Genomic DNA, 24,556 nt, shown 5'->3' with positions numbered 1-24,556 from the left:
CTGCCCCCGGCCGGGCGGCGGGCTCCTGCGGGCCCCGCTGTCCGTGGGACACCCCCGGGCGCTGTGGGTTTGCTTTCGGGCGCGTCTGGGCTTTCCTGTACGTGGGGCGACCGCGGTGCTCGCCAGGCCTCCTCGGCTGTGGCGGTTCGGGGACCGATTGTCTGAAGTGGTCTGGGGCGTCAGTGCAAACAAGGAGTTGGGCTGCTGCCCTGTCATAGCGTTGCAGTGGCCTCCTGCCTCGCCGGAACGGCGTTTACCCTTGTGACAAAAAAAAAAAAAAAAAGGCAAAAAAAAAAAAGGCAGCTACTTCGGGCGGTAGTTCTTATTTCACTGATGCGGTTTGGGTAATTGGTGTGTTTTACCTTGTGGAGAGCGCGGGTTTGGATCTGTGTGTTATTGTGGGTATGGAATTGCGTCTCTTGGAAGGATGACTGGTTGGAGAAGGTGGCTCCAACCTCAACCTGTTTTTCTTTCTCAGGTCATGTAGAAGAGCAGATTTAATGTGAAGATGGGACTGTTGGTGTTTATGCGTAACCTGCTGCTAGCCCTCTGCCTCTTTCTGGTACTGGGATTTCTCTACTATTCTGCCTGGAAGTTGCACCTTCTCAGATGGGAGGATTCAAGTAAGTATGAACACTGTGTAACTGTTTCCGGGCTCCCTAAAATGTCTGTTAAATAGTTGCAATAGTACTGAGGTGTTCTGATTTAGTAATATTAGAGAGTGTGACTAAGCCCAATCAAATGCTGGGGCTTTTAGTATACTTAAGGGGTCGAGTTTGTAATTACCTAATGCTCTTTATGGCTTTACTTTGATTACTGGGTACAAAAACAGGTTCACAGTCTATAAATCTAGTATTAGAGATTTCAGTTCTTAGAATAGTCTGTGTTAGTTTATGGTTCCTAATTGTCAAAATAAAGAGTTTGTGTGCTGAGGCTTTTGTTCCCTGAATCTTTCTGTACATTTTAAAATATCTGAGACAAGGGTTTTTTCTCTGGTGGATTTTGATTTCTTTCTACAATCATATATGCTGGTTATCTTGTCATATTACTTTGTCCTTCAGAAATCCTCATCTTCTTTTTATCTTCCATATTATTATCTGCCATCTGTCTGTCATCTAAAATTATATGTCTCGACCTTTTTAAGTCCAAAGAGACCTCTGACCTCATTGAATACAATCTGAGGATTGTACTGTGCGGGAATGCCATAGGAGGTTTTAGTTGCAATGATATATATAAATTAGACTGAGGTTTGGTTGCTCAGTTGCTGGTCTTATTTTTGCTTGTGTTGATTGCTTTCTTGCTTGCATGTGAGAACTGTTTATTGAAAATATAAAACCAAGAGAACAATTCCCTCCTCTCCCCTCCCACCCAAAACACAAACCAGCCTTCTTTACAGCTGTTCCACGGACTGTTTCAGATGTCTTGCAGCCGACTGTTGCTCCCTGGATCAGTGGCTGAGAAACACTGATCCAGACAGATTGTTTTTCTCTCTGACAAAAAGCTATCAGTCAAATTCCATCTTCACTGTATTGCGTTTCTGTGCATGCTGCTGGAGGTTTCTACTGCAGTGCTTATTAAACTTAATATTTTTCCACCTCTACATGCTCTGCATCTGTTGTTACGTGCTCTAAGAAGTTTTGCATGGTGACAGATGATGACTTGGATATGACATTTGCACTGATGCAGTGATTTTTGACAGGAGGACTGCTAAGGTGTCTGAACAGGTATTGGAAAACTGATTTTGTAAAAGGAGATGCACAGTATCTCTCTGAGCGGGGATTGTTTCTTCAGGTTTGTGCTTCAGTGAGGGAGTCAAAAATCTTGATTGTGACCTTCTGAAAACTAGCACTTTCATCAACGAGGTATAGAAAATCCTTCCTGCATGAAAAGAAGTACAAAATGTAGTTAAAAGAACAGTTTTGTTGTATCTGCTACCACATGATGATCTGTTACGAAATTTATGCCACCTGCCATCCTTTACTTCCTTCATACCACTAGAAATTGTGTTGGGACTTGCCAAGGCCTGCAAAAAAACCCTTCAGGCCACAACTTATATGTGAACTTTGTTAAATGTGGAGGAGTGGCTTTTTTATGTGCCATATACCAAGGTGCTGGGGTGGGTACCATTTGTTGTTTTATGCCATGTTAGTCCCTGGGGAATTTTGTGGTAACTGTGCCTTGCTACCTTGCGATGCAGTGTTGCAAATCCGTATGTAAACTTTGTGGTTTTCTATAAACGGAATGCTTTTACCTGGAAAGATGAATTTAAGTTGCAGCCTAGTTAGAGTAATTTCTGGTGAGCGTACCGGCTGCTTTTGGGTACCCAGGGTGTTCTGACAGGAGCGCCATGAGGTGATGTCACAGACTTTTTGTTAGGTGTGTGTCTCCTTTTTTCTGATCTTGTGTATAAAATGTGTTCTTCCTTTATTCTTGGAAGTTGCAGTGTTTGCATTAAGCTTCTTCAACATGTACAAAGCAATGATGCTAGGTTGAAGATTTAGCTTATTGGTCTTTATCAGCTGTCACAATTGATACAGGCTGTTCCAGTGTTCCTTTTCTTCTAGACACTTTTATGGATTGTGTCTTGAATATCAGATGAAGCTCCTTGAAATATTAGTGTAAATAGCAGTCTAGCGTAAGAGGGCAAAATTTTATGTGATTACTTTTGAAAACAGTTAAGGTGGTACCAGTTTTCAGTTGATCTTCAGAGTTCTGTATATATCCAAAAACGTTTTATTTATCATGTAATTTTACACGTGAGGAGCTTATGCAGATTTCAAATACAAATTTAAAAGCCTGTATTGGCAAACTTGATATGAAGAGTTAATGTTGCGCTTCTGTAAATAAATGTTTGGAAGTTAACAAATGACAGAATTGAAGTTGCTCATTTAACCACGATTAGGCTTCTGTGAGAGTGTGTAATATGATACAATGTATAATGGTGCAATTATACTTTCTATTTTCAGAAGGGGAGCCTTCTTAGTTCAGTGCACAAGACAGGTGGTGCTTGATAGCTGTTTCTGGTTTTATTTCCTGAATTACAATTCAGTGTGTGACCTTGTAAATTTCCTTAAGATTGATATGATAATGCTGATGTCCCCAAAGGCAAAACTAAGTTAGATGTGTTAATTTTGGGGTGCTTAATAATCTAAGATTATTGATTTTATGTGTAAGTTATCTTCTAACTAAGTTATTTTTTCTTTTCTTGTGACCAGTGTCTTTATTCTGTGTAATAGTGACTCCCTAGCTTCAGCAGTCACATTCATCTTTTCTCTGTTCTGTTCTTTATGCTAGAGGAGGCGTGAAACTAAGCTGATTCTGACACCCAACACCCTTGCAATCTCTTCAGAGACTGGTTTTAGTAAACTTGACACCTGCATTTAATATCGGACACAAATCTGCCATAGATTATGGTGAAAAATACTTGATCTGCTTATTTGCTGCTTGTGTGGTTTGTTCACTTAACGCGTTAGAACATGCCTGGGTATGTTGTTATGGATGAATTTGAATGGTAACTCTGTAAGGAACCTAGTCATGCTGAGACTTTGATGTTAGTATATTTAGCTGCTAAAGTAGATGAATAGTTAAAGTAGTTTATTTGTCCTCCTGACACCTCCAAGAAAGGAGGCTAAAGTTCTGAATAGACTGAAAGATATGCATCAATGTTTCTCTCACCATCTCCATTTAACTTTAAATCTGTCCTCCTTGAGTGTTGCCTTAGTGAGTTCTGAGAGATTGTTCTCCTTACTGTGTGACTCTACACTTGCCAAAATACAAAGGAGAACAGGAAAGAATTAATTCTCTAAGGCTTATCTTTCCTCTGACAAGAATAGATTGAATTCAGCTAATGTGAACTAATTAAGGTTGAATTAAGTTCAACTGCTTCTTCCATTCAAGACAAACCTCCAGTGACTGCTACCCTTCTCTCATCCTTTTAGCGAGTATCATGGCTGGCTACTCTTCCCTGAGCTTTGTTTCATGTCGGTGGCAATATATTGCTAGTTCTCAGAGCAGTAGCAAAGTGTAAAAAAGTGGTGTATAACACTGTGTGAATACAGGAGGGCCTTTGAGTTCTGGTGATCATTGGGAGTATTTGACCGGTGTTTGGGATAGAGGTAAGCTTTTTTCTTTCCTGATTTCTGTAATGCAGCTTCAGTCTCTGACAATAGTGGTGAGAAATGTGTACTGTCCTTGCAGTTCTTACCAGACAGGCAATAATGACGGATGCTGCAGCCCTCTGATTAAGAGTGTTGAGTTGCATGGAGGTGTGCTTAAGCACGTAGATCTGATAATGTGATGTGGGAGACAAACAAGGAAATAAGAAGTTTGGTGTCAGGTTTAACTGTCCTGTACATTCTAGAAGGACCTTGCAGCAGCAGATAATGATAACTCTGTTCATTGTGTTTTGGATACTGAGTTGTCAGGGAATTCTTACACAGTAATGGTAGTGGTAGGAGCAGGTTTTGAAGGTGAGACATGCACTGCAGCCTTTTTCCTAACAACTCCCTGTCCTATCCCTTCCACCTTTCCTGATGCATTTGGCTCTGAGGAGGAAGGAAGATGTCATTTGTACGAGTGTGAAGAACACAGTGCCGGGGAAGGTGCCCCATTGTTGCTGAAAAGTACGATGGGAGATGGAGTCTTGCTGACAGTGCCTCTTAGATTTGCTTTATCAGCTTGGAGGAATGCATTTTTATCCATAACTGAAGGACAGATTATAGTCATGTTAAAATTTAATACTGATGTTTGTTACTTAAGCTGGTATGCGTATAGCTGATTTTGCAACTTAAAAATGTGTTCTAAGGAGGGAATGATTCCATTAAAAAATGTCCTGGCTATGGAAATATTTGACTTATTCCCCCAAGGCAGCTTTTTTATTTTTGCTTTTTTTTTTTTTTCCTTTTTTTCCCTCTCAAAGTATTGAAATATACTTGGGACGAGGACAATGTGACGCTATTTTCCTGTTCTCTATTGTATTTCTATCTACATTAGCATTGAATTAATTTAAAGAAATATATACTCTACTTTAGGTACTTTTGCCAAAACCTAAGTGAATACAATTTGTAGCTATAGATTTTGAGCTTGTCAGTTGGAAAGTGGCTTTTGAAACATCTCCAGGTATGTTCTGTTGATGTCTCCGTAAAGAAATCGAGTCACTACTCCGTCATCTGTTGCTCCATGTTATTTTCAACTCTAATTCTGGAAAGGCAGCCAAAGAGATAAGTCTCTGGGAGGAGATTTTCTGAAGGTATTTCAGGACCCTTATCCTTTTTATTTTTTCTATTTTTTTAATGTCTGTTTCCATGGAAACTGAGGAGACATAAACAGTCAAAACTGACTTACTTCTGGTTGCAGGTTCTTAGTCTGCTTGCATTTCCATGGAAACAAGTCTCGCAGCAAAAAAGGCTAAATTAATCAAAAGCAATCAAACCTTTATCTTTTTAATATAAATACTGACTTCTCTTTCAAAGTGAAATGGTATTTTTGTCAATTCTTCCATTGGGGACTAGAAATGGACTGAAGAAATGGACCTTTTTACAAGGGTTTGGAACGTGCGTGCTCCTTCTTGTGTGGCTAAAGTCTCAGGGTATGTGTCATGGTATGTAGTGTGGGTACAACTGTTGTATCTTGAGTTACTGGGGGTGTCATTTGTTCCACCTTAAGGGAGTGGATCTTGCATACACTGACATCTGACTTTTTTCCATTCTGTTGTTTAATGAAAAACAAATGAAAAGACATTCAGTTTGTGTGTCAGCAACTAGGCCACGGAGACAAACTTGTCCTCTCTGTGGAGAGAGGCATGTAATACTTTTGTGTTCAGACCCTCATCTCTGGGAGTTACTGTCCTACTTGCCTTTGCCAGAAGAAGGAAATGCAGGAGCGTTCCTATAAAAAAATAACATCTCTGGGCCAGCTCAACGTGGCATTTGGGAACATAAATCTCTGGTTAAAGTAGTTTGAGCTAAGCTGGCTGAATTATGGTTAGGTGGATGAGGGAGCATATCCTTTTTCACTCTAGAATTACAAGGCACTCATGCCCCTGTTGTGAGGAGTAGCAAGCAAATGGTGATGGTAACCATTTCAGTTGCTCTGTATCTATCTGTGGCCTTAGCCTTAGGGGTACGTGTGTGTGTTCTTTATGGTAGACTTCATTGCTGTTGCTGCTGCTCCCCAGGCTGAAGAGCCTGAGAGACTTTAACCTTGAGGGCATTAGCTTTTTTAAAAAACTGTTTTGGACAGTGTTATGCAGCAGTGTAAGGTTCCTGAAACAGTTGCTTTTTTGCTTTGCAAGAAGAGACTGGGAGCAGACCGATTATTTTGAATTCACTAATGTTTGAGTTACTAGTAACTTCAAGGTTTGTTTCATCTACTCAGCTGTTCTGTAGTCTGTGTTAGTGCTGTACTTATTGCACCAAAATTGAGAACAAATGTTTAGAAAGTTCTCATAACATGGATCCAGTTACAGATTCAAGGAATCTCTTTGCTACTTTTCAGATGCTTTAGGGATTTGAGGATCACAATGATACTTTTTGAAATAACTGTTCCAAATAGGAAGTAATGTTATTGAGGCAGCAGTGAATATTAGAAACAAAGACGTAAAAATAGGAGTTAAAACAACGGTTGTCTGGAAAAGTAGCTTAACTTTTCTAAGAATTCTCCTATTGGGCTGAAATGTTCCACTTGTGTTCAGCTTGAAACTGAAAACTTTAGTGTACTAACTATGGTGGATGATTCTCTTACCTGCTCAGAACACAGAAAAACTGATTTAGTGCCCAGAAATTGTTACTGCTGTTGAAGTTACTTTGTGCTCTCTGTTAACCTGCCAGAATAAGGAGTATGGCTAAACTTAAACTCCTGCAACTCGGGACATTCAGTTGTGGTAGTATCTTCCACAGCTGTAATTGTGCCAGCTACTTTTCGCTTGGCTGGAGGCAGATGCGTACGTTCCTGACTCCTCTTGCTCTGGCTGTTTTCAACTGCAGAGAACTGCCTGCCCATTCCACCAGAGGCAGCTGCCTGTCTGCCACCAGCGCAGAAGACAAAGTCTAGTCAGCGAGTATGAATTGGAACTTTTAAGGTCTATGAAAGAGTTAAAAACAAAATAAAAAAAAAAATCAGTAGTGCCTCTCTGTCTTTTAGAAGGCAGTGCTTCACAAGTTAGGCCAAATAAATAGGGGAGTGGAAGTGCTTCATCTTTTTCTGACCTGTTACTGCATATTTGGCAAAATACCCAATGTTACTTTACAGCCTTGCTGTTCTAGGGACCCTGCCATCGCTCCAGGAATTTCTAGTGCTGCTGTAATGTTAACAGTGCAGGACAAAACTCTGCTGGGGCAATGAGAAATGATGCATGACAGAGCTGTTGAGGGAGGGAGCAAGCATAATGTTGCCTTGTCCTTGGGATTTCTCCACAGGAGGAAAACTCCCTGAACACTCTTCAGGCTTTAGGAAGGGGCAAGTTTAGTGAAGGGCATTAAGAGCATAGCACCCTAAGCACTTTGTGGATCGAGGAGTGGCTGTAGTGCTGTACTTGTACTCATCTTTATTCTATCTTCATTTTAGCTTTTTCAGCCCTGGGTTACTGTTTTAGTTTGAGCTAGTAACTTTTTAGCAAGATAGAAAAGCAAGGTGCAAGAATACTTCTCCATCCCCCTACATACAGCTGGACTTTAGTTTTGCATCCTAAAATAGTAAGGTGCTCTTGCTTCTCTTGACAACAGCAGTTTTGTTGCTGTTTGAGTCTTTGTTCAAGCCTTTATATTTCCCCCTCTCTCTGTTTGTGTGGCTAGCTAATGGGTGCTATTGAGGAACTTGCCCAGTTTAAAACAGAGTGTGGTTTTATTTATTTTGCTGAGTTGACCTTAACCTGACTTAGTGTTTCACTTGCTCAACTCTTGTGCATTTTCTCCCTGTGCCCTCCGAGTTTGGGAAGGGTATGTTCCTGTGACTTGGGATAGGCGGATTGGGATAGTGTTTTTAAGGGGCAGCACTCAGTGTCTTACATGCAGCTGAAGCTGCGTCCTCCGATACAGTTTTTCAGAGGTCAAAGTCAGCAGCTTTCTATATTCTGGAAGGTACAATGCAGTGAAAGCACTTTACCTCTCTTAGCAATTGCTCTGCAGCTGAGTGCTTTCAGAGGTGAAAGGACTTATTCATCTCAGCTGACTGTGAACCCCTTAGCAATGAGTTCAGCTGGAAACAATACCTCCCTGTGAGGACTGTCTCATCTGCGTTAGTGAGTGCTTCTCTGCCTTCCCTCCATCTTGTCACTGTACATCTCCGTGGTGTGCAAAGTATGCACCTTTGACCTGTAGCCATTGCAACAATGGCTATTGTGCCTTAAGATATTACCAGCCTTAATGGAAGCTCCACCCTATCACTTGTTTGATAGAATAGATCACACGGACTTTCTTCATCGGCTTTACTACAGGCAGGCTAGCTTTGGGCACCTCTCATGCCCATTTCAGTCCTGCTTCACATCAGTTCTGCTGATGATGTTGGGGCAATAACTTCTCACACAAAGGAAGTAATAGGTGATTTGTCTCAAGCTGGACAGCTGTTGCTGCTGTGATCTTCTGACTGTGGCCTTAGTACTGATTCTGACCATGTCTGTCACACTTAGGGATGTTTTGCAGAGGAGGTTTTTCCTAGATTGTTATCTTCTGCCAACCTTTTTGGTGCTCTTGTCACTATAACATCTCATATTTTCCTCATTGCAGTCTGGGTTTACATCACAGTGTCAGGCTGAGGCAATAAAACAGCCAAGCCTGGGTATGACTTGCAAGGACAAGTACAATTGGGTCATGAGGTACAGCTCCATATGAATTATGTATCTCTTCTGCACTTCAGAAGGAATGTAATTGTGCACCCAGGCATCAAGCAAAAAGTAATTTGTACTGTGTGCGCATATCCTGAATAGATGTTTGAACCTGAGGTAGCTGATTTCAAGTGGTTGCTCCTTCATGGCACCACGTGATTATATTGCTCTTGTATGCATTGCTTTCTTGAGGAACTAATAGCGCGTGAGGACAGTGCCAAAATTCTAGTCAGGTACAGAAACTACAGGATATTTCTTAACCAGTTCTTGGTATTTTGAATAACCAAATGCTGAGACAGTCCAAGATAAATATATATGTCTCTGAGGATCAGAATTTAGCATTTCTTGCCCTGTTCCAAAAAAGAGAAATAGAATATGTTAAAATTAGCTGTTTCTGGTTTTGAGAGCTTATAAACATGTATGTTGCTTGTCTTTAACTTTTTTCAGATGATGCTAGGATTCCTCCTACTTTCACTCAGTCCTTGTTACAGTGTGTCATTTTTTCGCAGCTATTACCCCGTGGATTTCAGTGTTAGAGACACTGAATGTGAGGTTCATCTGAGCTGCAACAGTGCAGTAAGTATGCCCCTTAGTAGCTCCTGGAACAAAAAGAGTTAACACAGTAACTACAGAAAGGTTTACCTGTATCTTTTCTAGCTACAGTGAGTGTGCCTGTTCTGAGAAGTATCTTTGTTCAAAACATTATGCACAGGTGTATGTATGCTTTAAAGAAGTAGTGAAACTGAGGTGGCATAGAAATCAATAAAAGTTGAGTTTTCCTGACAGGCTAAGTAGCTGATGGCTTCCTACATATGAAGGCTTACCCTAACAAAAAAAAAAAAAAAAAAAAAAGTTGGCAAAGTTAATAATTTATAAGTGCAATTGCATCTTTTTTATCTTTGTCAGAAATTAATCAATCTTGGAATAGCTTTAATACTATGTAAGTATTGCTTTTCAGCTGTGATTGTGTCTAGAGGCCCTAATCAAAAAAATGTACTGAGCCACATTTCTTAGGATGAAGGGTGATAACTTAAATAGACTTGACTCAGGAAGGCAGAAGAAGCTGAGGCACAGGAAAGTTAAATTATTCTGTCACACAGCAACTCAAGGGCAGAGCTATGAATAGAATACAGGTTTCGAGGTTCTTCATCTAGTGTCCAGTTGGCCAAATGAGGCTCGCTGTCATGTAGTTATTATGCATTCTACATCTACGTAGTTCAGGAGAGCAGTAATATGCTGAAGTTGCTTGTTTGGGGCAGAGATCATCTGCTGATATTTGTAAAAACACAGCAGTATTTCAAAGTACTGTATTGATAATAACAAAACTGGTGATGGGCTGCATGGGCAGTGCTGGTGGCTTGATGTAGGTACTGTAATTAGGATATGATATCGCTAGGGTATGTTGCTGCTAGAATTTGCCTGACATGTATCTGTGGAAGCGCCTTAAGAACTAAGTGCACAGCTGTGAATGCTGGTTTGGGGTTTTTCAACCTTCAGATTCACCACATCAAAGGCACCATACTTCATGCTTTCCAGCTGCATTAATACCGCAACTGCCTTTTTCTTTTTGAAGGTAGTATTTTTTTTAGAATTAAAAAGTTTAATTTTGCTCTCTCTACTCAAACACAGAACTCTCTCTTCTTCTATTTAAACTTTAAAAAAAAATTAATGTTCAGGCACAGACTGGGCTTTTAGAATTTCTGCTCAAGGGATGAAAAACTGAGCTTTTGAAAAGAGGGGAATAATGGAACCGTTCAGGCAGTTTTAACCATAGCAATCACTAATGCTCTAGGTATAATTAGAAATCTAATTACTGTGAATTTAGTTGCTAAGACTTTTCTGCCTTTTGAGACTTACCCCACACAATTCTATCAGGTTCCAAATAGAGCATAGGCAGTTCTCCATTATACTGCTGGGAGATTAGTAATGCTGCTTTTTTGTTAGCACTGTTGCTGTAATCTCTCTTCAGAAGTGTGTTATCTGAATGTTGGAAAGGCTTTTCTTATTTTAAAATATGATTCATTATAACATTAATTTTTTGTATATTTGAGTTCAGAGTTTTTGTGTTTGGGTCCAGTATTCTGTTAGAAGCAGAAGCCTGAGTTAATAACATGTAAAGACTGAAAATTGAATTCTCGTGAAAAAATGTGTTAATTCTGATTGAATTTTCTAAATTTGCCTCATGTTTAAGGATGCTTCAGATGTAGTTTGAATATTTCTAAACTTTTGAAATATAAGTTTGCACTTTGAAAAATAGGCCTTATTTACATTACAAAAATACGAAAGTTTCAGTACTGTATAATATTACTTCTGCTTGCTGCATATTTTGTTTCCCACAAAGTTAGTTTTATAATTACAGCACACTGTATTATTTGAGAAATAAGTTTGTGCTTCTATGAATAGAGACCATGCCATTTTATGAAGGGACTGCCTTTAGGCTGGTGTTTCCTGACCTTTGAATGCTTGAAGTTTCTTGATGTGGTTACTAAAACTTTTTGGTTTTTAAGGAGAATTAAAAATAGCTCATAAACTAGGGCTAAGTACTCTTTATCGTGTACTCTCCTATGCAAATTACACTTCCTGCTTCAACGGGTGGATGGATGAAGGACTAGAGAGATCTGCTGTTGTCTAGTGATTTGCTGCTTTTCCGATACAGCCTTGATGCAGATGCAGAATTCCTTCTTGTGATTAACTGTAAGTATAGCATGAGAAAATGGCAATTGAGAAGTGAGTGGAACCATTAGGTGAAGAACAAAAAAACTTGGTATTGGGAAGTTCACTCATTTCTACTAAACTTTAGAATTGTGGCATAAAAAAAGAACAAAGATAAATTCTTCTGCAGACTTGAATGTAATTTCAGGAAGTTAGGGCTACTTTGATTTTATTTAAGACTTGACAGTGTAGCTGAAAGGTTTAAAAAAAAACATCCCTCTTGGCTGTTGTGTATTAATTGCTGGTTTTGACAGCGCTGCGCTAGTGTAAGTATACCTTGCTCAGCAGTCATGTATTTGTTTGTTCCTTTGCAGGAATGAAATTACCCCATAAGTAGCTTTCCTTATCCTTGTCATTGTTCATGGTGTTATCTAATCTTGTGATGGTTTCTTTCTTCAGGCACCTGTTTATAAAAATGTTTGAGATAACTGTATGATTAATTTTGAATTTTTCCATTGTTTGTCTGGAAGAGCTGGACAAAACCTGTGAGACAATTTACATCGCAGCCAGCTTTGCTGCTTGTGTTGTGGACCAGCTGGATTTGAAGAGTTGTTCACACTTGTGTGGAAGCGTTTAGTAGATGTGTGATATTTACTGTCAAATCTCTCTCCCAGAGAGTTCTATATAATGTACCTGGAACTGTCTGCCACAGTATCCCTATTACCTCTTCCTGTGTGAGCAGTTCTTCTTTTCTTGTTTTATACTTCTCTGTTTCTATAAGCAATGATTTTTTTTTTTTTTTTAAAGGCACATTGTGTCTCATGCTTGAAGAAGTGAAAGTTGCATGGAATACTGTGATTCCCCCCCCCACTCCTGGAGGAATGAAGATTTTTGCTTGGTTCTCTGATCTAATTTTGTTTTTTGGCTATATGCTTTAAGCTTTGTAAAGACTAAATAACATGATAGGGTAGGTAATATGAAATGAATTCTGGACTTGCTGTACTGGAAAAGTTTCTGCTGAGCCCATGGCTAAGCAGCTTCTGCTCCTCTGGCTTGCATTCAGATATGCTGGAAAACTTGTTTGTATAGTGAATTGGACGGGGAAACTGATATAGTGTGAAAGTACAGAGGCCTTTTCTTCTCTCTCCCTCCAGCTCTTTAGGAAATGTTATTTTTAATCCATACCAGGCAGGCTGACACGCTTAAACCAGAATTTTTGCTAAAATACTCTTGCAGCCAGGCAGGTGAAGGGTCAAGCTTGAAAGGCTGTGGCTTGTTGGAGCATGCGGTTATTGCAGGTACCACGTGAGGGCAGCAGATGTCTTCTGCTTCAGCCCCTCACCGGCGCTCCCCTGCCTCGTCAACTCCTATTGCAAGTTGAGTAAATACTACTTTAAAAAAAACAACTCACAAACAAAAAAAAACCAAACCAAAAAGCACAGCATTCTTCTTTCCTTTGCAGTTACAAAGTGGCAGCTGCCATTCCCTGGGTGAGCTGTTGTAAATACTACGTTAAAAAAAAAAAAAAACCAAACCCTATAGATGCGTCGTTTGGTTTTAGAGTAACTTAATTTGGAGGAACCTTGTTATTCATATCCAGTCCACTACTGTTGCCAGTAGCTATTTTCATAGCCGGATCAAGTCCCATCTTGTGACAAGTTTAGTTTTTTGCCTCCTGACCCTCTTGTTCAGAAGGTCTTTTAGCGCCTTATCCTAATAGCTGGAATTTTCTTTCTTTAAGTTCAGTTGCAACTATGCATATGCCTAAAGAACCTGGGGAGAGTGGGAGACATTACACAGGGTTGTAAGGTTTTGCTTGTGTTATTGCAGAGGGAAGAAAATCTGGCCAAATGTAAAATTCTTAGGAAACCAGGCTTTGTTACTTCAATTATTTACAGAACAGCTTGTCTTATTTGAAGGACTTTTGCTAGTTGAAGAGAAAGAAGAAAAATTCTAACTATGTAAACTTATCTCATGGGTTGATGCTGTGGTGAAAATCTGGATGCTTCTAATCCTGAGATCCTTCTTGCAGACATTGAAGCAGAAAAGGAGAGTAAAGAATGAAACACACATTTGATAATTTGAATTGCTTTTCACCAGGTAGAATTTACATGGGAAGTGAAGACCAAAAAAATGCTGAAGTCCTCTGCCAAGTGATGATGACAGGTTTATAGTTTTTAAAACAACTACTGCTGTTAATTTCACATACTTTAAAGAGAGAAGCAAAGTAAAATTTTGGGGAGACAAGTTTGTGTTAAGAAGCACATCTGTTGTATATCTCTTTCATGTTTCATGGCAAAATCTGTATGAGTAAGTTCTGCTCCTCTGTCACTGGTAACAGTCTCATGTAGGAACAGCTGTGTCTGGTCAGATCAGAGGTCTAGGTAGCGTGGTGTCTTAGAAAATCTGTCGGGGGGGGTCACGTTTACTGTTGTTTCTCCCATCCCACTTTCATATCTTCCTGCAATGTGTGACCCTTGATTTCCTGAGATAGGTGTGTTGTCTTTTCATGTAATAGTGCCTGCAAAGATTTTGTGACATAAACTTGTCTGACTACTTTTCAAACCTATATGTAAGCTTCTAGTACCATTTTCCCATGGTATTGAGCTTCCCAAACTAATGGTGTTGCATGAAAAAGCACCCCTAAAGCCTAGTTGAAACATAAATGAGTTAAGAAGATGGGGAAATAATTTAGTTTTTGTAGAAACATTTGGTAAAATTGCCCTAAATGAATAGCAAAGTGCTTTATTTGTTTGGTTGGTTTTTTTTTTTTTTAAAAAGACAATTGAGGAGGTAATGTAGTGAATGTTTAACTCTGGGTAGAAATTACGATGAGAGTCTAAGAATTTATCTGGGTTCAGAAAAGAATTTAATATCTATATAGAGGTTGGAAAAACCAAGAATGTCTGACTAACCAATATTTTAGAAAGCCAGATTTGGAAGGAGAACGAAGCTTACTTCGAGGTATTAAACTTCTTTGTGAACTTACTAGGAGAAACATATATTCTGATTGAAGGGTTTCTTTTAAGGATGCCTTAGATGTGATTGAATAGAGGCATATTCCTTTCCTGTGAATTTTTGCCCTGATCTTGTAGTAGATGGTCTCGACAGAGGAATTCCTGTGTATTGACATCTGATGATTTTGGGTTCCAAATCTACCCTTTTAGGAAACCTATTCCAAATTGCTGTGCTTTTCCAAATGCTTCCTATGTTGTAAGCACCTAGAAGATTAAGAGCACATATTACATTATTTTTTTGAAAGTAACTAATCTTTGTAGTTGTTAGGTTCACATGTGGTAACTATTGGTACGAGATCAGCTTGAAGATGAAAATAGGTTTATTCTAGCAAAGCAGGGTTAAATTTGGAATTAGGCTTGGGAAATACTCAGAATTAGTCTGTGGTTGATGCTGGTCTCTTCTCTGTTACTTTCTCATATCGTCGTTTTGAAACTCAGAAAAGCTTAATAATACTCTTCTGGTTCAGGTTGATTCCGAGAAGTAATTAACATTAATTTGGAGTGACCAATCAATCAATCTTCCTGATTTGCTTTTGTGGCAAATTAGGAAGGCAGTGTTTTTCTGGAACAGAATCTCCAACTCTATCTTTATTGTGTTGTTAAAACAGAATCCTTTTCACTTCTCTCTCACCTGAAATAGGATTTTTTTTTTTTTTTTTTCTGGGTCCATTTAGTCATTATCATTGCAGGCTTAGTAGTAAAAAGAGCTCTTTTACTAAATGTAACTGCAGCATACTCTTACATTTGTGTGCACACGTGTAACACAAAAAATGGGGAAAAGTTGTCATCTTGTATTATGTGTCCAAATATAGAAATCTAGAGGAAAATACACTTATATTTATTAGTCTTAATGTGCCCCTTACTGTCCAATTCTTTCTGGTTTAAAATATCTTTCAAATTTTTTTTAGTGTTTTTAAGAACAAAGCAAGACTTTGCAAAATTGTAGGATAACAGTAGTTGGAAGGAACATAAGGAGGTCTTTAGTCCAATCTCCTGGTCAAAGTACTGTCAGTTATTAGGTGAGACCAGGTCAGGTCTTTATCCAGTCAGGTTTTGAAAACTTGCAAGAATGGAGACTGCACAACCTCTCTGTACAACCTTTTCCAATGCTTCACTGTCTTCATGGTGAACAGACTTTTCTTTACACCCAGTCCAAACCTCTTGTGTTTCAACTTGTGCCTGCTGCCTCTCATCGTCCCACCGTGCGACACTTCAGGAACCAGGCTCTGTTTTCGTGGTAATCTTCCTGCAGGTGCTGGAGAGCTGCCCTTTTGTCTCCCCAAAGCTTTGTCTTCTGCAGGCTAAACAAGCCTCATTCCCTTAGTCTCTTCTCATAGGTCTTGTGTTAGCGCCCTGTTATTTGATCATCTGCACAATCCCTTGTTTGTCTGTAACCCTCCCTAGAGACCAGGCATGATGCATTAAGACAGAAGGCTCATTGTCAATTGGAGGGGTTCATGGTTTTGGTTTTTATTCTTAAACTTTTTTACAGCTTCATGTCAGTTAAATCGTTCCATATACTTTCTGGTATTTCATCTTCTGTTTCAAACACCTCTTTATTGTGCATTTGTTGCACTGGAGGTGCATGATACCTGTATTGGAGCTTGCTGAAGAAACGCCAGATCAATGAAGGGGCACTTAACATTGAATGTACAATATTGAATGTATTGAATATACAGTAACAATATAGGTTGTTATAAGTAACCATAAAGGTCTTTTGCTTCTCAAGAGGCTCAGTCCAAAAGCAGTCACTGGTAAGGGAGTATAGAACAGGAGGAGGAGGAGAAACAGACTTCAGGCAACAGACACCCTCTCTAGGCAACCTGTTCCATGGTGCTCTAGTAGAGAAATTTTTCGTAATGTCCAGTGTGAATCTCCTAATCTGAAACTTGTGGCCATTGTCACTTCCCTCCCCTGAAGGACCTGGAGGATGGTATGGGCATTGAGTATGTTTTCCATATGCTTACTTTTTTTTTTTTTTCTATAAATGTAATTGTAGGTAGAAAGTGAAGTCCTGAAGGTGGTGTGAGAAGTGGGATATTCCAAGATAATAGAGCTCTTCGTTCCAGAGCTCAACAGATGAGAAAGTCAGTGAGGAAAGGCAGTGGCTGTTTGTGCAATACTACTAATTTAGACTCTGAGTACTTGACACTCAGCTATTTAGTAAGCTCAGAATAACAGACAACTGTTTGGAAGAGGATGGCTGTTACAGACTGCTGTGTAATCAGATGTCAAGGACTGGTGTGAAGATGATGGCTGCAAGGGAGGCCATGCGTGTGGTAATTGGTTCCCTCTGGAGGAGACCGTGCTGCTGAAAATAGCTGGATTGGGTGTGAGCACTGCTGCGTTTGAACTGCTGCTGCCAGCTATTAATGATAGGCATGTCTGGGCTGCGACTAAAAATGTGGAGGTATTTGGAGTGTTGAACACAGGTTTGATCTTCAGTGAAGTGACTACAAATTTGGGTTTGTAACCAGTTTCAAGGGGAGTTGGGCAACTGCAATGTGTTGCATCCAGAAGTAGTGCCCTTCATGTCTCTTGTGTACTTGTGTTTGGTTTTTCTAATCCTTTTGAGCATTTGTGTTGCTTATTCTGTCACGTTTCAACTTTCTGGACTTCTTTCTTCAACTCCTTCTAGTTCTGCAGTTTCTGGTATGGCACAGATGTTATTTTACAAACTATTTTTGCAGTAGTTTATTTTTTTTAGTCAGGCATCTGCACTAAGCTGTTTAAATCTCTCCCATGAATTGCTTCATTGATTCAAAACTCTCTGTGGTGTAGGAACACTTGAGGTATTCCCTTAGTTGTGCAGTAAGATGTGTGCTGGTGGCGACCATAGTCTAGTATGTTGCCGATTCACCTACCTTTTGAGTCCTTTTAGCCATTGCACACAGTTGTCCCTCTTTCTGTCTGCAGTGAGTACATCAACAGTAGTGGTTGTCTCTTTTTCATAGCAGCTCCAAGAGATTTCCAAAGCATGCAAGCTAATAATCAATGACAAATACTGTAATATCTTTTCTTTCAGTAAGAGTTAAGTGAGTATATTCCTATTCTAAGCTATTTTCACTTAAAATAACTTCTATCAGTTCCTCCTAGCACGTGCCAATGTACACTTTATAAAACATTTTAATTAAAAAAACATTATTTGTGGTATTTCCTTTGTCCATGTCCAGTGGGAGCTATTAGGATGAATGTTTCCAGAAGGCTTAATTTTGCTTCCCTTCCTACATCCCATACAGTGTGAAGCCTCGTCTCTGAAGTGTCTGTCTGGTCCCATAAAATGTTTGGGGAAGTGCGGTTATATGCTATCACGTGGGGTATAAGCCCCTTGCAATTGCATGTTGGATGCTGTACTCTTGACAGGATTATAAACACGTGGAGGTGCTTGTATATTAGAAGTTTTATCTTGAAGATAGGAGCAGGTCCAAGTTAGTAATTTTTAAGTTTCTCTTTTTCCCCATGTTGTTTCTCCATCAAGACAAATGCTTTTGGCTTCTCTTAAAGGACAGGCTTGAAAGCGTCTTAAATTTCTAGATGAATGCTGGGCAATTGGACTGAGAAAGAAACTATGTTGCTGGGATTGTAACCATCTTGGGACTTGGGCTGTATTGAAAAACAACATGTCTTCTGCCAGGAGGCAGAAGCTTCCTTATTGCTGTCCTGATGTTAAAAATGGGTCAAACTTAATTTTTAATTTTTTTTTTTTTTAAAAAGCACTAACAGCAGAAAGATGTGACAATAGCAGTCCTGAACAGTCAATGTGTAGGTAAGGAAGGGATGGTGTAAGTTACAAAATATGTATTTAATTTTTTTTAAATGTATTTTTAACTGCTAAAATTTCAGTTATTTTCATATTTATGTTATGTATCTCAGTGCCATTATCTTGCATTTTTGTACTCCTGGCGCTCTGTCTTTTAGCCCAGCTACCTCACTGGCATTAAAAAAACAACTGGGAGTGAGCTGGAACTGCAAGGCAGTTTCCTTTCCTGTTGTTTAGTTACTTTCTAAGATACTTGAGTAAATATTTAATTTGTAAACTGATTGTCCTATGGTTTTTTTTAAGTGTAGATTACTATACTTCATTAATAGTACTGTTTATTTTCTTGATTATCTGATCTTAAATATTGCTGCTCATTTCAGCAGCTGTATTTTTTAACAATGGCCACTCAAAATGTTTTCCTTCATAGGAAATTGTAGAAAATAGCCTTGGAAAGAACTGCAGGAGGTCTTTCTCTGGGCCTTTAGAAACAATATTTTGAACATCATTTTATGCCAACATATGTCAGAAGTACTCTATAAAATCTAGTGATGGAAACTTGGACAATCTATCCCAGTGCTTAATTATTCTTCCCTGTAGACAGATTTTTCCTCGTGTCTACTCTAAATCACTTTGGCCACAATCAAGTCAATTGCAAGCTTTTCTGATTCTCACCTTCTCCCCCCCCCGCCTCCCCGCCTCCAACACATGTTTATGTATTTTAGGTTAGTTGATAGGCTTCTTTCTGTCTTACTTTCTTCAGATTTGGGATTTTTAATCTTTCTAGGTGAGAATTTTTTTTGGAATCTGAACGTTCTTACTTCTAAAGACTCTACAACTTGTGCATATGTTTCTTGGAGTGTGGTACTCCAGAATATATTTCTTTGGAGGCTCTATCTATATGAGTGGAGTAGAAAAATGTGGCTTGCAGTTATGCTCTAGTTCATGCTTTTCAGTGCAGACATTGGCGTTTCAGTATCACGGTGCTGATTCAGATCAGCTTGCCGTTCACTATAATAACTCACTATAACACCATTATGTCCGCTTGGAAGTACTGTGTTCCCTTGCCAAGATTCAAATACTTGTATACTTGCCGTATACTTGGATGTCTTGTTGCTGTTGCTATGGGATGTATAAAAATGTAGTTCTGAGTCTGCTCTGATGGAAAGGTATGAAACCATCTTTGAAGCTTAGAAGTTGTGTCCTTTGGTCAAAGGCAATTGACTTCTGTCTCCCATCTCTTCAGAAAAAGACACTGAACTGGGTGGAAGTGTCTTGTTGGCAATATCATGGACCACATGTTTTGCTGGGTTTCTTTCAGTTTCAAGCTCTGTAGACATTTTGTCATGTGTATCCCTGCTTTGGTATGCTTTCTAGATCAGGCAGTATACGGTTCTTTTCTACTGCAAGTTGTACAACTTTGTTTCTTCTCTTCTCTGTACCAAGGGATTTTTATTTTCTATTTTTATTTTTTTTCTGAAGACAGGCAGTGTATAGTTCTGGATTATACTTCACTGTATTTATTCACAGTTCAGTTTTGGGACAGTAATCTTAACCATGTAATCTAGTTAAGAGCATTCTCTGCTCTTGTGTGTCTTTTCCTCCTTGCTGCTTGTTCATACAGGCATTCTGTGATGAATATGCCTGTGCTTCAAACCAAGCTTAGGAGCGTCTTCTGCCCTATCGTGCTCTTATAGTATGTGCTTATCCTCCTTCCCCTTGCTTTCCACATGATGTGAGAAGAACAGTATGTACACCCAGCTTCTGAATTTCTCTGCCGATAAAGATCATCAGCTAGACACTGTGAGAGCAGTGTTTCCTGAAGTTCATGGCTCGTGCTGGAGCTTCACGGTGACCCTCTGTGAATGGGTCTGGAAACTTCATCCCAAGGAGAAGCTAAGGAGCACTCTGCCTGACATCCCTATTTCTGCTCTTGCTGTGCTGAATCTGCAGTGTGATAGTCCTTCTTCCAGCATGGGTATGGTGGATGGACATAGGATATCAGAAGTAGAGGAGTTTGCCTGTGTTGTTACCCCTGGGGCCATTTGCAGATGGGATGTAGCCTTCAAGTTGCTTTTTGAAGAACCTTCTGATAGAATATTTGGATTTCTCTATGTGGCTGTTGGATGATGCACTGATTTTAAAAATCTAAAAGCCACTTGTGGCTCTACAGAAATGATCCAGAAAATATTACTGTGTTGACTGGCTCTGGTCTTCCTTAGAGGATAGTCTTCATTTTAAATTTTTTTTTTTTAAATTTTAAAATTATTTTTAAGACTAAAACTGTGTGTTACTTTCCAGTCACAGAAAAAAAGTTTTGGGAAAAGAAATGGATTAACATCATAACCAACCCCAAACCTGGCTCTGTAGTGGGAAGAAACCAACACACTTGGAACATCTTTACAGGAAATTAGGTAGTTAATGAATAAAGCTATGTAGGTGTTTTTGATGCATTGGGTGTTCCTGATGGTCATTACTGGGCTTCACCTTCTGCTATGCTGCTTTGTAACAGTAGAGGGTACTGTTGGTGTAAGATAAAAAATGAGTTTTTTCACATGGAACTTGGATTTTCTTTTCTTTTTTTTTTTTACTCCTAATATATTGGTCATTGGAACTGTTGGCATACTATTACATAGTCATCTTTGGGTCGCCACTTCATCTTCATCCCATCCATTTATGGATTTACTAAGTAGTTTTGTGGACAAACCCCTAATTAAGTATGAATGTTTTCTCATTATTTTTGCTGTCACAAAAAGTGCTTCAAAGATGTGTCTTGTGATATAGCTTGTTTTTCCTTCAATGTTGTGGAAAGACTGTTCCTTCTTTGTTCTAGATTGAGGTGTTGATTATGGTGGACAGCTTTCCAGAGAGTTTTTCTTCTTGAGATAAAGTATAAAAAAGAACAGTAATGGTCTGGGGACAAAGTTGCAATTTTTCTGTCTGTCTTGTTGGACAGCTTTACAACAATCTTTCCTCCTCTGTTTTATTTACCACATTCTTACATAGTCTCTGGCCACGGTTCACCACAGAGTTGTGTTTTATTTGAATGTCGACAGGTGTGCGGTTATTTAAGACTTGCTTGTAAGGAATGTTACTGCCTTGCCCGGGATCATTTCAGTTCTGTGGAAAGGACCCAAACTTTCCAAATCTAAGTTTCTGAGGGCATAGTTACATGGTATGTTGATTTTGATGGCAAATCTGCTGTAACTGTGTAGTAGCATTTTTAAGGAGTATTTTTGGAGGTTTTTGTCCCGTACTTTTTCAGCAATGCAGTTTACAACCTTATCCCGCCCTGTGAGCAGTTGTCTTGGCACAGCTGTGCTGGGGGCAGTTGCAGTGATGTGCTGGGCCACACAAGGTGTGAAAATTTTCTTAATTTTGCTTTGCTGCCAAAGTACTGTGTAAGTACACTTGAGGTTGGTGTTAATTTGGGGTTGGAATTGTTAATCCTGATGGGAGAGAGACACCTTCAGTTTGGTCACTGCCATATTCTAACTGTACTGTAATGTACTTATGCTGTTGGAAATCCTAGTATGGGTTTATTTGATATTATGCTGCCAAAAAGCACTACTTTGTGAGTAAAGCTTTCCACTTGGCAAACTGATTTAAGCCATAATGTCAGAAAAGACCCCTTATAGGTACTAGATATAGTAGCAAACTCATTGAAGCCCCAAGTTCTTCAGCTGCTGAGTCTACTTTTCATTATGGTTTGTCCACATGGATAATTTTACTGGTACTACAGTGCGATTTCATTGGGAGAAGACCTTATGTAGACAAGCTTGAAAGAAATTTATTCATAGGCCCCCGATAACTGTTTCCCCAATCTGTCTTCATTCTTCTGCATGTTTCTGGGATGGTGGGGTAGCTTTTAGTGATGGAATCAGTTGGGAGCAGAAAACAGAAGAGATAATGTCTGGTAGGGGTTGAGCTAAGATGGAGGAGGAGTGGGTAGAAAGGTATTGGTGTGCTTTTGGGCTTTGGCTACAGGAAACACTGCTAGCATTGGTTATAAATGTGTTTTGAAACATCACTCATGTTCTTTGAGCTTCAACCCTAACCCTTGTTTCTACTGCTTACCTTAAGCCAGCTTTTTCTGTTCCACTGATTGTGTGGCAAACAATGCCAGCCTACTCTAAAACAGCAGAAGACCAAAAGGGAGAGGTGTTTGGCAGTTTGACCTTTCAACGAGGGGAGTCTTTGTGATAGCTCAAAGGAAGGGACATGGGGGAATGGGTTCAGGGGCTGTCTGGGGCTGTGTTGTGAAGCTGTGCCTTCTGTAGCATCACTGTTTAAGTTTTCACTAGCAGTAATAGTGAATAGTGTGGGGCATTAATAATCCATCTGCTTGAAATCTTCTGATGGGTGAAATTTGTTGGGGGAAGTTGTCAGTGCAGGACACTTCAGTCACGTTGAGTATATTGAACAACTGCAGAGAAACTGCTTGGATCCTGTGAGCCAACTCTGGTAATTCCTGGCCAGAACACTCCAATTTGCACACTGTTCTGTTTAAGTGGCTGTTCCTCTTGTGAGAGCCAGTAGTAAAGAACAGTTTATTATGGGTAATAGTCATGACCTCAACAGGATCATTCTTGGATTTTCACTCTTGGACTCAAATAGTAGCCGTAACAATACATTTCATTATCCTGGGAAGGAAATTCTTTGTAAGTGAACCCTAACCTTATAGTTATTAGATTTCTCCTGTGCTCAACTCGGGATAAATTCAGTTCCCACTTTTAAATGCACTGTTAAGGCTTCTTGCCTGGCCTAGCATTACTAGCAGACTGGAAGGTTTGTCTTTTTTGCAGTTGACTCCTCTGCATTTAACTTGTTCTGAATCAGTCTAATGTGAGTGGAAGTACTCGCGCTAAAACTGAGAGCAAAGCTGATTTAGAGCAAGGGTGTTTCACAGAAGCACAAAGTAGTTGAGACTAGAAGGCACCTCTGGAGATCTTCTTCACCCTCATAGTACAATTGGTTTTTATTCTCATGTTTAAGTAGAATTTCCTGCTTTTCAGTTTGTTGCCATTGCCTCTTGTCCTTTCACTGGGCACCTCTGAGAAGAGTCCATCTCTGCCTTCTTTACTCCTTCCCATCAGGTTACATTACTAAGATACTCCTGAGCCTTCTCAGCTCAAGGCTAAACAATCCCAGCTCTCTCAGCCTCCCCTCATATGGCAGATGCTCCAATCCTATAATCATCTTAGTTCGCTGGACTTGCTCCAACATGTCCATGTCTCTCCTGTAGTGGGGAGCCCAGCCCTGGACCCAGCCCTCCAGCAGCACCTCCCCAGTGCTGAGCTGAGGGGCAGGATCCCCTCCCTCGCCCTGCTGCCAGCCCTCTGCCTCATGCAGCCCGGGATGCTGCTGGCTGCCTTTGCTGCAAGGGCACATTGCTGGCTCAGTTCAGCTGTTCCACCAGGACTCTCAGGTCCTTCTCTGCAAAGCTGTTTTCTAGTAGGTTGGCACCCAGCCTGTATGACATGGAGTTATTCCTTCCCAGGAGCAGGACTTTGCATTTCCCTTTGCTGAACTTCATGAGATCTGTCTGCCCATTTCTCCAGGCCTTTTCCATATTTTTTTGTCAGCAGGAGGTCCACATTTTCCCTAATCTTTCTTTTGCTGCTAAATTACCAGTAGAAGTGCTTCTTGTTGCCCTTCATGTCACTCACTATTTTCAACTCCAGGCAAGCTTTGACCTTCCTAAGCCTGTCTTTGCTCACTAGGGCAGTGTCTCTGTATTCGTCCTAGCTCACCTGACCCTGCTCCCACCTCTTGTATGCATTCTTTTTATGTTTAAGTTTTGTCAGAAGCTCCTTGTTCATCCATGCAGGTCTCCTGGTGCCTTTACTTGATTTCCTGCACACTAGGCTGGATGATTCTTGAGCTTGGAGGAGGTCATCCTTCAAAATCAACCAACTCTCCTGCACCTGTGTTCTCTCCAGGCCCACATCCTGTGGGTTTCTCTGAATCAGGTCCCTGAATAGGCTGAATTGCGCTCCCCTGAAGCCCAGACTTACAATCCTGCAATTTACCTTGTTTCCTTTGCCTTGGTTGTGACTTAAGGCTTGGTTCTGTGACTTCCCTGGCTTGAGCATCAGTAGTGTTAATACCTCAGCCTGTGTTTGTGGTGAGCTGGCTAGGTCACATGTTTTAATCTGAACTAGAGATTTTTTTTGTGTCTGAAATTCATACCTTGAGTGAACCGGACAGGCCAGGTCTGGGTAAGTGCCAAATGTTCCTGCAGAAGGCTGTACTTTCTTTTGGTGTGTTCTTAACTTATATTTACTGATACATCTGTTCCTTACGTGTGTC

The 24,556-nt window shown here is 40.0% G+C and overlaps 1 protein-coding gene across 7 annotated transcripts in view; it reads left to right on the top strand.

The window, feature by feature from the left end:
• Nucleotides 1–508: 508 nt before the first annotated feature.
• Nucleotides 509–24,556, top strand: part of ST3GAL3 (ST3 beta-galactoside alpha-2,3-sialyltransferase 3) — a 183,178-nt gene continuing 159,130 nt past the window's right edge. For all 7 annotated transcript variants that reach the window (XM_075711378.1, XM_075711376.1, XM_075711372.1 and 4 more), the window contains exon 1: nt 509–623. In XM_075711378.1, coding sequence (XP_075567493.1) covers nt 509–623 — 115 coding nt within the window. The remainder of the gene's footprint in view (nt 624–24,556) is intronic.

The sequence above is a fragment of the Pelecanus crispus genome, chromosome 5 (assembly GCF_030463565.1).
Source record: "Pelecanus crispus isolate bPelCri1 chromosome 5, bPelCri1.pri, whole genome shotgun sequence".
NCBI classification, from domain to species: Eukaryota; Metazoa; Chordata; class Aves; order Pelecaniformes; family Pelecanidae; genus Pelecanus; species Pelecanus crispus.
Note: the sequence above shows the minus strand (reverse complement) of the source record. Positions and strands in the feature narration are given on the sequence as shown.